The sequence below is a fragment of the Punica granatum genome, chromosome 6 (genome assembly GCF_007655135.1).
Source record: "Punica granatum isolate Tunisia-2019 chromosome 6, ASM765513v2, whole genome shotgun sequence".
Lineage (NCBI taxonomy): Eukaryota > Viridiplantae > Streptophyta > Magnoliopsida > Myrtales > Lythraceae > Punica > Punica granatum.
Genome location: NC_045132.1, coordinates 25900991 through 25914946, shown reverse-complemented (window position 1 = coordinate 25914946; position 13956 = coordinate 25900991). Strand labels below are relative to the sequence as shown.

Sequence of the window (13956 nt, the reverse complement as noted above, 5' to 3'; positions counted from 1 at the left end):
ATTGTGGTCAAGTCACACACTAGCGCTCGTCTTCACCTTTCAAGCCGCAAGCCATTCGTTCTTTATAACAATTCAGCATTGTCATCTCAAAATGTTTGTATAGAGATGCACAATGTAATTATTAATTAATAATAGAAAGTATTGCACCATATAATCTTAACGTTGATAGATATTCTTAGTTTTATCATAACATCGATTTTTTGCCTGAGATATCTCAACGTTGCTAGTTTGATGTTACCATCTATTCCCAAGAGGCTAGATGGTAAAACGAAAATATCAATGTTGGGATAACTCAAACAAAAAATCAGCATTAGGATATATCTAAGAATATTTGTTAACATTAGGTTATATGATGTAATAAATTCTTAATAATAAAAGAAACAATCAAGCTTACCGATATTGATAAGCTCATGAACCAGAACTCGATAAGAAATAAGGGTGAAAGATAGAATCAACTAAACTCACTCGATAAGATAACTCGCCACGACTAAAAAAAGTCGTTTTGATTCGCCACGCTCAAGGATGAACGATAAGAATTGGGGTTTTTGTCACTAAATAAGGAACTTATTTAGATTTTAAAAAAAAAAAGAGAAGAAACGCTCTAAGCAATTTCATTCAAAAATATTCATTCATAGTCTCTGATGTTCTCTTACAATAAGGTGCATATTTATATAAAGGGAAGACACCCCTTGACTCTAGAATAGGAAACTAATATCTAATCTTCTCTAAATTACTTTTCTAAAATAAAATAAGGTAATAATATAAAATAAGAAACATAAGACTGCTGACTCAAATTAATATAGGAAATAATATCTAATTAAGAGAAACTATATTATAAAAATATTATATTCTCGTAACAGCTGAAGTCTTTTAAAATATGGGTTATCACTTTGGACTGGACTCCTCGTCTCCTATTTCCAAGCACTTAAGAAAAGTAAAGGGCCGAGGAGAGTTGCAGTAAGCTTTTTGACCTTGAAATGCGTGATAGGACCCGAACTAGATCTGACCTCATCCTAAACTGCATTCTTGGGCACATCGTATATACAATCGTGAGGTTAGTACATGAAAAATCGCGATGGCTAGTGCATGTAAAGTGTTAAGAGTCCAGTTCAAATACTGTCTCGTGCGTCGAGAATAATCACTCCCCATGAATAAACAGCTCCTGTTCTTGGCAGACCATAAAATCCTTAAAAAAGGAGGTAGTAGTTAATAAAGCATTAAAGGCGGTGTTTTGTCGTGTATATTAGAACACCACGCGCCTCAGAGAGCGCTTCTTACTCAATGAAGAAACTTCAGTTTCCCCAAAATTTCTATGTGAAAATGGAAACTTTTTCCAAGTTTCCTATAATTTCAGTTTGCACCCTTAACTTTTTCCTGTTCCTCCGACTGACCCTTCTCTGCTGACATACGTGCACCAGATGAGTATGGACAGCGAACCCAGACAGAATCACATGATCTATAATCCCAACATTGATTAAGTACAAATAGATATCCAAAGCCATTTCACCTATATAAAGTACAGAATACATTCCTACAGAAACTTCCCTTGATTATCACAAAATCGTCAATGGATCCCTCCCAATAAATCATAACTCGATGGAGCCCTCCCCATAAATCATAACTCCGTGCTTCAGCAGGTCATGCCGAGTAAGCGCAATAACCAAATCACCATCGGCCCTCATCAATGGTGGTTTGAATGTTCATGGCATTTAAGACTTTGGAGTACTTATCTCCGAGTAACGATTACCATAGAGTTCGGAAATCGAGCCAAATTTCTCCATCATAATCTATCCCACGATGAGTCCGTGTTTCTCCATTCTCCATTGATAAGCGGCTGACAACAGCTAAAAACTACAATATCCACGAGGTAACAGCACTAAATTATACAGACTTTTTTTCAACGGATACCTCTTCATCATGTAATAACCGGACCTCTATTAACTGGCTTTTTGGAATACCCTAGCCACTGGCATTCCGTCTCCATCATCATTCCCAACCCTCCAGGATCGATCCTTCTTCCTCTGAGGCTTCTTGTGGTTCTTATGAGATGCACTTTGCTTCTTAGCAGCACCTTTCTTGGATGATGCCAAACCATTAGCCACGTCAAAATGATTTAAGTCGTCTAGCACATCATCAAGAACAGGCACAGTTTCACCTGCAACCTCCTGCGAACAATTCTCAACGTCAGAAGAATCTGATTCGGGCATTTCATGAGTAGGTTCCACAGAATCTTCCCGTTCAGCTTCCACTTCCTCGGGTTCCATCCCAGGGGGCATTTCATAGTGAGGGAGCTTGCCTTCAATATAGTCCTTCAGCATTAGTCGCGCAGCTCTGGTTTCATCGGGCAGTCCACTAGCTCCAACATACCCACGAGAGGCACAGAAGGCTCTCAGAAGCTCTGATGCCAGAGGAGGGCGATCCTGAGGTTCGTAAGGCTTGGGTTTGGGCAGTCTTATATTATAAACCTGTTCAATTACTTGCCTGGGGACTCGATTGGCCACCACCTGCAGAGCCTCCCTGTGCTCAGTCATCCTATCAATGGGCAAAACCCCACAAGCAATCATCTCATGCCTTGAGCTCGAAAAGGATGGAAATACTAGACCGGGACAGTCACATAGAGTTAGCTCCTCGGATATAATCAGAGTCTGGAAGTGCTTAGTCTTCCCTGGAGTAGAAGTAACACCAGTTCTTTTCTGACCCACCAAGGCGTTGATGGTTGAACTCTTCCCAACATTGGGATACCCAACAAATCCAACCACAACGGTTTTAGAGTGTGTACTTCCATTAGAGGAATGGCCATTTGAGAGACTGCTGGTAGAGTCTGCTTCCCTCCTCATCTTGGCAATTTCTTCAGCTTCAGACTGCAAACGTGCCAAAAGTTCATCCCTCCCATATATTTTAGTATCGGGGTCATCCTTTTCCTGCAGATTACCTTGGGTTCTCCATGGGGAGGCGAGTTTTTTCCCTTCTAAAGCCGCAGAAGCAGCTTTAGCTGACCAGAATAGATATAATATCTCATGCTGCTGGAAGAATGTTGCCCAATTCTCCCTACAGATACAGCGGCAGAATGAAGCTATTAGGAACTCAGCGGGCTCAGAAAGTGACATTATTGTATAATTTTGATAGATAATATACAAACCTGACAGAGTATGGCAGCAGATCTGCCTTGTTGACAAGAAGCAGTGTTCTCTTGTACTGGTCAACCTCTTGTGCATAGGCCTGCATTGCAGTAAAGTACATCTAAAATCCAACTAGCAACCACCACTCACCACATGTATAAACTTTCAAAAATTTGAAGCATGATTTTCTTGCTTGGCTCGATAAGTGTGACTGCTAACACTTAGAGGGGCAAAATTAATCAAGTAAAGATCTTTACCTTGAAGCTGCATGTTGAATTTCAACTTATTTGAAGGGCATCATAGCTACAAGTATGATGTTGCTACTATTTTAAGAATGTATGTTAATTGAGTTAGTCAGCAATTTTAGAAATTGAAAATCAAATTTCGAAGCCAACTCATAACATAAGAAAAAATGAAAACATGGACATACAATACAAGATCAGAACAACTATCCCATACTTGAAATAATTCAATTACACCACCTCATTGGGACTCTCCAAGCAACAATCCTAGTAAGAATATAAAGAAGTACCTCAAGATCAGGACAGCGGTAGAATAGGGGGTCTCTGGCATCTACAACCATTACAAGCTGAAAAGCACAATACAAGAACACATAACTCAGTTACTGTATGAAACCAACCATCATTAGATGGAAAGAGAGAGTAGACACCTACCACAACATTTCTTTTACAAGTACAACCAGCTACCATGAGCAAATCATAGGTATTGACACACACAAAAACATTATGCATATATCATTAATATATAAATAATATATAATATATTATTAAAAAGACAAGGTAAAGATTACCAGATCACTGCGTTCAACCACACGCCAAAGTTGTCGCCAGATATCCAGGTTTTTCTCAAATGGAGTAAGAACAAGATTTTCATTCTCCTCAAGTCTGATAGTGCAAAAAACCATAGACGGGTCAATCAGTGTTGACAACTTGACATCCTTGAAGTAAGGGTGACAGTGGAAGGAGCACAAGCTCATTAGTTTGAAAATAAATGCAGGATGCACATTTAACTTAGTATGGTTAAATCAAGAAGCATCAATTGCTACTCCCGATCCTTAATATCAGCAATGCCATCTTCTGATAGAAATTATGTAGAAACTCGTTCAATTGTTCTTATGTCTAAGCAACTCCAGTTAAACAGAAGAATATATTCATCGGTGGGTTCAGCATGTAGAGTAGCAGCCGACATTCTAGTCGGTAACAGCTTTTTCCCCTTGGAATAAAAGCTGCTTAATTATAGCCCAAACATTGGAGGTGGCACCTTGACATTGACCTCCAAACTTCCTTGGCAAGCATAAAAGCAACAAAAGTAAAGCATCCAGGTACCAAATATCTATGTTGTCCTATCCTAAAAGTTCATAGATTATGCATCAGGACTTCAATGGATGAACACTGACAGATAAAGATAACTGACGTAACTGTACTTATCAAGAAAAACAAAGTTAAGATAACTGACCTAGCCAAGCCCCGACGCCATACCAAGAAAGCTCTTTTCTCGTTGGCATCAAGATCTTCCACAGTCATTGCAGGACTCCATGGTGGCCTGTGGATACATTCATCACATATAATCATTACTCAGATGCTGCTAACTGATTTAAATTCGAGGCAGAGCTGTAAAACACGAACCTTCGTGGAACTTGGAGACTGCCGGCATGCAAGACCTCCTCTCTCTTCCGCAGCTCCCTCCTCTCCTCGGGCGTCAAATGGCTGGTGCTAGAGCTCCCGTCCCTGTTCCAGCACGACCATAAAATCTTAACTTATACCAGACAATCATCCACTGACAGATTCTGACACATCTGAGATTGATCGTCACGCTCAAAATAATCAAAAGCAAAAATTTAAATCAAGGCACTCAGTCTATGCATCGGCTGATTGATAAGAATCGAATACTTGGCACAGAACCTCATCAAACGAAGCTCAATATCGCTAATTTGAGCAATTACATTCTTCCTTCACGCAGAACACATCCGAGAGACATCGTTTGGACGAACTTCGATGAGAAGAGGAAACCAAAAGGCTACAAAAGTTTAATAAAAGTAGGAGACCACTGAAGCGAGGGCCTTACAGATTGATAGGGAGGTTAGGGGTGTCGGCGGCGACGGAGAGGAGAAGGTCGGACTCCTCGGTCTGTTGGATGACGGCTTCGATGTCGCTGACGTCGGTGACGGACTCGAGGACCTTCTTGTGCTGGCTCCGGTAGAACCGGCCCTTCTCCTTCGACTGCTGGATCATCTGGTTGTGGTGCTTCACCAGAGCTCTCCCGAGCCCTGTCTTCTCGTTCTTCCCCATCAGCGATCCCCCAAGCTTGAAACCGAACCTCTTTCTCGGTCTTTCTTATCTATCCGTCCCTGTGAAAGCGCTCCGACGACCGGTGGAGCTACGGCGGCGGTGGACGGGGCTATAATAAGAGATGGAAGAGTTCGTGCTGCGTCCGCTGTTTCTCTGCCAAGTAACCAAGCTTGAAACGTTTCGTGGGATTCAGGGAAGAAGCTCTGTGGTGGGCCCAGGCCCAGTTGTAGGATGAGGCCCAATGGGCTAAGTTTGGGCCGACCAAGGCATCGTCTTCCTCACGTGCGCTGCGGATGCCGCAGATAGAGAGAGAGAGAGAGAGAGAGAGAGACTGGTGAACGGAAGCAGAGCAGAGAGCGAAGCTAAGCAAGGCACACGAAGAGATAACAAAACTTGGAGGCAGAGGGCTCCTTTCCCCCCCAGGAAAGGCACCGCTCACCATCGGCTTTCTCTCTCTCTCTCTCTTCGTGGAAGCTCATATAAGCTGCCGGGCATGTCTGTTGATTGAAGCAAGAATCTGTGCCGGAGCTCCCGCTATTAGAGCAATGGAGATTGAGCTGAGTCTGCCCATGTAAATTTGATGGGCTCGCTATGGGAGCTCAGAAAAGCATACACGCGGGCAAAGGTATGTCCTTTCTTTGCTCGTGTCCCATAATTTTTTTTTTTTTTGTCTCAGTCTCGTCTGACTCTGCAATTCATTTTTCCGACAGCCAAAATTGACGTTAACGTCGATCTCACTCACAAGCTATGCGCCTCCCTGATGCTGCCCCCGTTCAGGTTTTTGCCATCTTCCCCGTCTACACGTTCTTTCTCGCCGAATGCCCGTCTATTTCCTGGGAAAACATGGAAAGTGAAATGGATGGGATGATGCAGTTTTAGGACTTAATAGTAACTATTCTATGCGTTGCAGGAGCTCCGGTAGTCCATTATCGATGATCATTGGGAGGTAGGATTAATTCTGGCTTTCTTTTATTCAAGAACCAGCCATAATAACCTGTAGATATATGCATTCCATGTGTGCGATGTTTTGCTCTCTTGTAGGTCTTATTGTAATGCGGGTTTTATCTGTTCTATCCAGTCTTTGCCTCAAGCACCCAAACTTATTTGGTGGGAGCGAGAAGCTCGATGTTTCGTGGGATAAGGGTCTTTATGATTCCAATGCCTTGATAGCTTACAGGAGGCCAAGACCAGAATGGCTTTCCCAACAGTCATTTGTTATCCAGGTAACCTTCTCCTCTATATGTACTGTAGTAAGCCTTTTAGATAATTGACAGGACTTGTTTATTAGTTTGGTTATCAACTGGGAAGTGGAAAAACAACCTGTCATGTGCAAAGAAACAGCTTTGTTTATGATTAAATAATTTGAACAGCATTCTCTCTCACCGGAAATTGGGGTTCACGGCAAACCTATGGACAACTTCTCCCGTTCAGGCAGTGGAGGTGTGAATTTGTCTCAGTTTTCAGTTGGGTTGGATCTAACCGAGCCTGCAAATTCCAATTGGAGCAGTACAACTAGTATCAGATTTAAGGTGTGTTTGAATCCATCACTTTTCCTTATTGTTGGCACAATCACATCATCCATAGTCTGTCATTGGTTGTTTCAAGAGACACTTATTGTCGTGATTTCTGCAGCATGTCCGTCCTGTGAATGATGATGGGCGGTCCATAAGCAGGGATCTTGATGGATTTCCTGTCACTTACAGGTGCTCTAGTTTTGTTGTAAAAAGTTCTTGTACATGTGGATAGTATTGCTTTTTGGTAGCATCTGATATTTGCTTGAATGCAGTGGAAATTCAAATGACAGTATGGTGGTTTTGAAGCAAGAGTCTCATTATGCGAAAGCCAAGGAGCGCAGCTTTTTTCGTGTAATGTATTCTCATGAATTTCTGTTTGTTAATTCTCTTTGATAGAACTTTTGTTCGATCTTCAGATTTGTAGGAACATTGTTGTGATGTTTTTTATTCCCAAATTTGTCTTGCTTCCAGATTAGTTTTCAAATAGAGCAAGGAATCCCGCTTCTTTCTAAGTGGATTATATTCAATCGGCTCAAATTTGTCGCATCGAAGGGCATCAAATTGGGACCTACATTTCTCTTGACTAGGTGAATGATCCCTTCCTTACATTTTCAGTTATGTGCTTCAACATTAGATCATATACATGCTTGGAATGCTTAGAACTTCCAATTGTCAATCTTGTGGCTTCTTTGTTATAGAGAGAGTTGAGCCAGATTTGAGTTCAAGGTCAAGGAAAGAGTCCTCTTAAGGGCTTGATATGTTCCAAGTTTCAAATTTGTGAAACTTATCTCGTTATCAGCTGAACCGTTTGGGGACTACATAGACAAGTTAAAACGATTTTCGTAAGACAGGGAAACAGCCATTACTATTTGTTGGAAAGTTTGGTTACGTGATGGTTGACATAGGCCTCATAAATATGCAAGTAATATTCCCTTCATTTTTCATAAATTCCTTTTTAACTCTTCCTTCGGACAGTGTAACAGGGGGTTCGATCGTAGGAGACATGGCTCCTTACCAGGCATTTTCTATTGGAGGGCTGGGCAGTGTTCGAGGTTATGGTGAAGGTGCTGTTGGGTCTGGGAGATCATGCCTCGTCGCTAACAGTGAATTAACTTTCCCTTTGGTGCGTCCGTACTTTTATGTCAAACTACACCGCAAATCCGATTGTCCTGTCCACGTCTAGAGCACGTGACCCCCCTGCTGTATTTCTTGTATATAAATACTGTTTCCTTTTGTCCCTATATACAACTTGAACTCTTTCAAAGTGTATATTCAACTGCACTGAGATCCTGTGGGCACGATATTTTCTGATTTGTGCTGATTTGTATGGTATCCCTTCAGAACAAGATGATGGAAGGAGCTGTTTTCTTGGATTGCGGAACTGACTTGGGATCCGGTCGTCATGTTCCTGGTAAGTCCTTGGAGTTCTGGTGTAAAATGGCATAATGAGGTCCACTTATTTTTTCTTATGCAACCTGGACAACCGTTGATTGTTATGAATACAGATCGATTGCTATTAACGATAAAAAAACTATTGCCCACGATACTGGTGGCCTCTCTTGATCGTAGATCAGAAATTGCGCGTTCCTCGTCATTAATATGTTTGCTCGCAGTGATTGTGGCCTCTCAGGAGAATCGAGAACTGCATCTTTGGTGCACTCGATAGTACTAGTACATCTGAGAATTCTTAATTGGCAAGTTATAAACAGCCCCAGGACTATGGACTGTCTTTGAATTGCCCGGAGTTGATATACCTCACACAGCTATTACTGACGGACTTTAGATTGTCCAGCTATACGAAACTTTTCAATTTCTCAATTCCCACTTTGGACGAATTTCTTCCTTGCAGGAAATCCAGCACTGAGGCACGGGAAGCTCGGTTCAGGAATGGGGCTTGGGTACGGCCTCCGTTTTAAAGCTCCAGTCGGTCACTTTCAGGTGGACTATGCCATCAATTCGTATCAGCAGAAGACAGTCTACTTTGGCATCAGCAACCTCGGTTCATGAAACACCACGTGCCTATCTATGTCGAGCCGGATCAATTCTTATCGGTTGATCGAGAAGGCTCCCTAAGTATAGTGATCGAAATAACAGATATCTTGAAAAGTCTGCATAAACATTGGACCCCAAAAGAGTCCCACCTTCCATTTGAAAGAGAATTCACCAAGGAATACAGATTTGCAGAACTCGAACGCATTGTACTAGGAGTTTCCCCGGAAACTGCGAACGGTCGAGAACTGGTTGTAAACAGTATTCATTCCGATTCTTTACAGGCTACTTGCTCAGATCAGACTTCTCTTTAGCTCTCTTTTCAGCTGTCCTTGACCTTCTCTTCCTTTTAGTCAACGAAAGGCAGCAAAGCAAAGAAGAGGTGATATAATACAAATCATATTCGAGAGAATTTTGAAAAAAAAAAATTTAAATTTTTTCCCCCTCCACTCTCATCGGATTCCTTCTTTGTTTTGAAAAGTTGACAAAGAGTCAACATCCAGCAGCAGCACATTTATTTAATTTAATTTAATTTAATGTACGGGGCAGTTCCCTTTCTTTTTCATGGAAAATATGGTTATGCTGTCTGCCCCAACTAAACTTGTTGCCGTCTGTCTCTTATTTCTTCAGCCTCACGTCTCCGCCTTCCCTTCAACATTGCTCCTTCCCAGTCCCAGTCCCAGTTTCTCGATCATCATTTTCCTTCGTTCACAATCTTTCACATGTTGAGTTATCAGATGTAACGTCGATGAAGTTCCCGAGAAATCCCAGCACCTCTGTGATTTACATTAGTACGTGACTATAACACGCCCGATACCTCTGTGATTTACATTAGTACGTGACTATAACACGCCCGATGCACAAAAAATTCTTCGTAACATTTGATTAAATTTCACACATTAAAACACCTCTTCCAGCCACTAGATCCGCACACGCAGGTGCAATAGTTTATCAGGCGTTGAATAATCTGTGGGACTGAAGATTTGACACCGACGCATTCTGACCAAAGCATTCGGTGATTCCCTAATGATTCTTTTTTATATTAAAAAAAAAAAGAAAAAAAAAAAGAAAAAGGAAGCTTCATTCGGGGACGGGACACTGCATGTCCTAATTTCAATTTTCAACTGCAATGCAACAGAAGAACAAGGACATGGGGGATGACGGACCGCTCTTTCAGGGAATCCGTACAACCAACAGGGAAGGATGGATTTGTCTATTCCTCTGTTTTTTTGTTTTTTTTTTTTTTGGTTTTATTAATACAGGGGGGCCCTCAGCACCGACAACTGCACCCCATGCCTGACACGTTTAGCACCAAACAACTTCATATGTCATATTGTTATTACACTACTGCCCTCCTCTTCCCTTCCTCTGTATACATATATATATATATATATAATATATATACATATCTAGTGAACAAACTAATAGAACCCTCACATGTAATGCTTCTAAAGGGTCCACCTACGAAGCTGCCCCAATATCCGATATCAAACAGCCCCACAAGTAAATGTCATTGAGAAAAGGCTCGTGTCGGTGTCGGTATGTTCCATTCCATGTTCGGGATCAATCAAGAAACTCGTATATATATATATACACCGTACACGAACTATATAGTAGCAAGCAAAAGAGAGAAGCAATTGGGGGCTAAAGGCAAAGCAAAAGAGCCTTTCGTCTTCTTTTTTACTTCACTTTCTGCGGATTGATTAATAATAACAATATAAGCCCATCAACTTTGTCTCCCCTCCTCCATTAGTCCACACCCACCTTTTCCCTTTTCCTCTTCCTCCGAAAAAGAGAGTACATGAGAAGGACTCATTCATCCTCTTCGACTCCCCTCCCCCAATTCCATAATATGTACAAGAATTACGACCCCCCAAAAAAAAAAAAAAGGAGGCAAAGCCACCCCAACTTAATTAGGTACCCTCTAATCCAATTCTACACCATTAACCCACCCCCCACCCAAAGAAAGAAAATGAAAAAATAAAACAAAGGAAACTTATGTACCTCGGAAGCACTTCTTTATGCTTTTAGACCTCTCATTTTGCATTCAGACTGCAAAACACTACTCTCCACTCTCTCTTAGTAGCATTGGAGCTTTTCCCGGGTTGGATGCGTCTCGTGGGCACCTTGCGCCTCTTCGAAACCTTCCTTCTCCTCCCCCCTCCAATGGATTACAAACTCCGACATATCATAGGGCATTCGTCGAAAATTTTCCTCCACTTGATACTTTGAATCACCTGTATCGAATCACACCCTTAGCCCACGTATAATGCAGGAAACAACATAGATGACAACAATGTGAAGAGATGCGAAGACACTGCATAGTAACAAATTCATAAGCAGACAAGTGATCTAGATTGAGGCACAGAGAATCTTTTGTTTCTTAGCAGCACAAAAGGACAAAATTGCTAAGATTGCAGCCTTGGTCACTAAATGTGGAATCAATCCATCATCGAAGTTCAAGGTTCCCCCATCTAAGATCAAATTTAGCTCAATTCCCACCTGAGGAAAAAAAAAAAAAAAAAACGAAATCCAATTCGAACCGTCTGCAAACACTGTGTCGGCGTTCAAAGACTCAGCTTCAACTAATCTGAACTAATGTTTGGCCAGAAAATGTAGTTCTAGTTCTATTTCTAGCTAATAAAATGACAATCCACCAGATCTCTGACTAAAAGAGATGCAGATGCTTCCATTTCTTTTAGCTATTCTATCGTTTCGCCAACTTCCCTTGCTCCATCTCCGACGTCATGAAAATTGGGAAGACGATGTGATTAGTTGAACTGTTTCAACAGTGATCCTTTTCCTACGGTCCCTCTGAGTGAATCGCTATTCCAATTTACTGATGGGAGGTAAGCCAAGAAACGTAAAGATTGAACCACCAGCAAATCTAGAATAAGAATATGAACAAGTGGATTTTTTTAAGCTGAGAATATTCTACCCAACAGATTTTCAATGAACGATAAACTCTGCCAAGGTGCATCCAATGAAATCACAGATTTGACCGCGACTTATTCTTCAGTCTTCCACCAAGTAAAAATCACAGCTTTGTAGTTTCTTGCTATGAAAAATCATAACTTTCTGGTCACCCAGCAAAAGATTTTCAGGATTCTAGGGAATACTGACTAATGCTTAATCAGGCAGCCGATCGGACTTGACCGAAAAATTCTCACTTCTTTGATCTTTGCTGGGCAAAGATTTTACTTGAGCTTCCAATGATTACCCCCTCCCCCCCCCCAAAAAAAAAAAAAAAAGAAGAAAACCGAACATGTTTCCGGCCACCGACAACCACATTGGGACAGTTAAACTCACTAGACGCAAAGCACTTGGACCAAAAGCCGACCCACGAAACGCAATGCAGTGAAAATTAAAGCTTTGGAAGTGACGGTTACTCACCGGAGGAAAAGGAAAACCTCAGTCTCGGAAAATGGACTTATTGGCGATTTTCATTAGCGGCTCCAAGCAATCCGGCGAGAACTTCCTCGCGAACAGGTAAGACTCGGAGTGGTTGGAGGCTCTCAGCCGCTGGATCAGCTCCGGAGAAACCTCCCTGGGCCCGTATGTGTGGGGGTGCCCGTTGACAGTGCCCGTCCAGTTGACGGCGGTGAGGGTGTACCGCGTGAGCCCGCGCGGATCCTCCATCGAGAGGAGCGTGGGGAAGTAGTGCTCCTCCGGGTAGCACGAGTCCTCCCTGTAACAGGGCAGCTTGAATTTCTTCCAGAGGGACCGATCCCGAATCACCACGAGTGCGTGACGGCGAGTGAGCGTGAAGAACTGGGACCCGACGCGGAACTTCTCGAACGGGACCTCGGGGAGCATCGCGTACCTCCCGCGGGCAGTGTACCGCTTCCACAGGCTGGGGGATTTGTCCAGCGCCTCGATGAAGCTGCGGTAGCTGAGGCGGACGCCGTGCTGGGCGGACTCGGCGGCGGGGGCGGAGCGGTCGAAGGTGGGGGAGACGAAGAGGGAGCGGTAGACGTAGTCGAAGGAGTGGAGGGGGACACAGTACTGGGAGAGGACGGCGAAGTAGGCGTTGGCGGGGTCGTCGAGGAGGGCGGTAGCGAGCAGGCGGCGGGTGGCGGAGATGAGGGTGGGGGAGGCGCGGGAGGTGCGCTTGGAGGGGATGAGGCGGCCGTGGAAGACGGAGCCGGGAGGGGGGAGGGAGACATTGGCGGAGGGGTCGGCATGGATGTAGAGGTTGAAGAGGGAGCGGGGGCGGTTGTGGAAGAAGCGGTGCCAGAGGGGGGAGAAGTGGAGGTCGGAGTTGGTGAGGAAGAGGAAGGCGATCTTGTGGTGGGAGGACGAGGAGGAGAGGCGGGTGAGGGAGGAGGAGGCGGAGGAGGCGCGGCGGAGGAGGGAGAGGTCGTCGAGCTCGTCGGCGGGGGAGATGGGGTCGGGGAGGGGGAAGAGAGGGGGGAGGATGCGGGGGGCTAGGAGGAAGAGGAGGGGGAGGGAGAGGAGGAGGCTGACGGAGATGAGGAATGGCGACGCCCTATACATTTGGATGGATCCTCTCCTCTCCCGATCGATGTGCGAGCGAGAATGGAAGGAGGAGGAGGAGGAGGAGGAAAAGGGGTTTCTGGGTTCGATCTGAATTGGGGAATTAGGGTTTCATTTCATGGTTGCGGTTGGGGCTGGTAAAGCATTGGAGAAGGAGGAGAGAGAGACGAAGGTTTGGATTTGGGAGCAGTGTGTGAGAGAGAGAGAGAGAGAGAGAGAGATGGCGAAGGTGCAGAGAACAGAGATCAAGTTGGGGGGGTGGGGAGAGAGAGAGAGGGAGAGACAGAGATCAGATCATGGGTGTGAGGTTTGGTCTGGGACATGTTTTGACGGCTTTAGAACTTAGGAAAGTTTTTTCATTTTTGGACCCTCAAGTTTGACACAATCCCACTTTGCACCATGGAGTTTGCATCGCACAAAACTAGACCATTCCTTCTTCCACGCAATGACCAGAAGCGGTAAGTGGGACCGACCCCACCGATTGACATAATCTGACAAGATCGAAGGAACCTAGCACGAAATCACGTC

General features: G+C 43.7%; 3 protein-coding genes across 3 annotated transcripts; 1 reads left to right on the top strand and 2 right to left on the bottom strand.

Annotated features, from left to right (window-relative positions):
• Positions 1-1440: 1440 nt before the first annotated feature.
• Positions 1441-5595, bottom strand: LOC116211858 (GTPase LSG1-2). Its single transcript, XM_031546382.1, has 7 exons — positions 5205-5595; positions 4766-4867; positions 4596-4682; positions 3931-4024; positions 3652-3708; positions 3140-3219; positions 1441-3048 (listed from the first exon to the last, which is right to left on the bottom strand). The coding sequence occupies exons 1-7, from the start codon at positions 5426-5428 to the stop codon at positions 1938-1940; spliced, it is 1755 nt and encodes a 584-aa protein (XP_031402242.1). The 5' UTR covers positions 5429-5595; the 3' UTR covers positions 1441-1937.
• Positions 5596-5745: 150 nt separating this feature from the next.
• On the top strand, positions 5746-9244 carry LOC116211860 (outer envelope protein 39, chloroplastic). The gene is made up of 11 exons (XM_031546384.1): positions 5746-6053; positions 6139-6205; positions 6339-6374; positions 6507-6651; positions 6799-6957; positions 7061-7131; positions 7215-7293; positions 7414-7529; positions 7918-8065; positions 8284-8353; positions 8792-9244. The coding sequence occupies exons 1-11, from the start codon at positions 6020-6022 to the stop codon at positions 8947-8949; spliced, it is 1083 nt and encodes a 360-aa protein (XP_031402244.1). The 5' UTR covers positions 5746-6019; the 3' UTR covers positions 8950-9244.
• Positions 9245-10568: 1324 nt separating this feature from the next.
• Positions 10569-13718, bottom strand: LOC116211859 (glycosyltransferase BC10-like). The gene is made up of 2 exons (XM_031546383.1): positions 12325-13718; positions 10569-11168 (listed from the first exon to the last, which is right to left on the bottom strand). Exon 1 carries the CDS (start codon positions 13426-13428, stop codon positions 12343-12345), a length of 1086 nt encoding a protein of 361 aa, XP_031402243.1. The 5' UTR covers positions 13429-13718; the 3' UTR covers positions 10569-11168; positions 12325-12342.
• Between the last annotated feature and the right edge of the window lie 238 nt (positions 13719-13956).

Coding starts and splice junctions, on each gene's coding strand:
- LOC116211859 (XM_031546383.1), bottom strand. CDS start 13,428: ATGTATAGGGCGTCGCCATTCCTCATCTCCGTCAGCCTCCTCCTCTCC.
- LOC116211858 (XM_031546382.1), bottom strand. CDS start 5,428: ATGGGGAAGAACGAGAAGACAGGGCTCGGGAGAGCTCTGGTGAAGCAC. Junction 4,683..4,765: donor AGTCTCCAAGTTCCACGAAG/GTTCGTGTTTTA, acceptor ATGTATCCACAG/GCCACCATGGAGTCCTGCAA. Junction 4,025..4,595: donor TGGCGTCGGGGCTTGGCTAG/GTCAGTTATCTT, acceptor TTGCACTATCAG/ACTTGAGGAGAATGAAAATC.
- LOC116211860 (XM_031546384.1), top strand. CDS start 6,020: ATGGGAGCTCAGAAAAGCATACACGCGGGCAAAG. Junction 6,054..6,138: donor AAGCATACACGCGGGCAAAG/GTATGTCCTTTC, acceptor TTTTTCCGACAG/CCAAAATTGACGTTAACGTC. Junction 8,354..8,791: donor ATCCGGTCGTCATGTTCCTG/GTAAGTCCTTGG, acceptor TCTTCCTTGCAG/GAAATCCAGCACTGAGGCAC.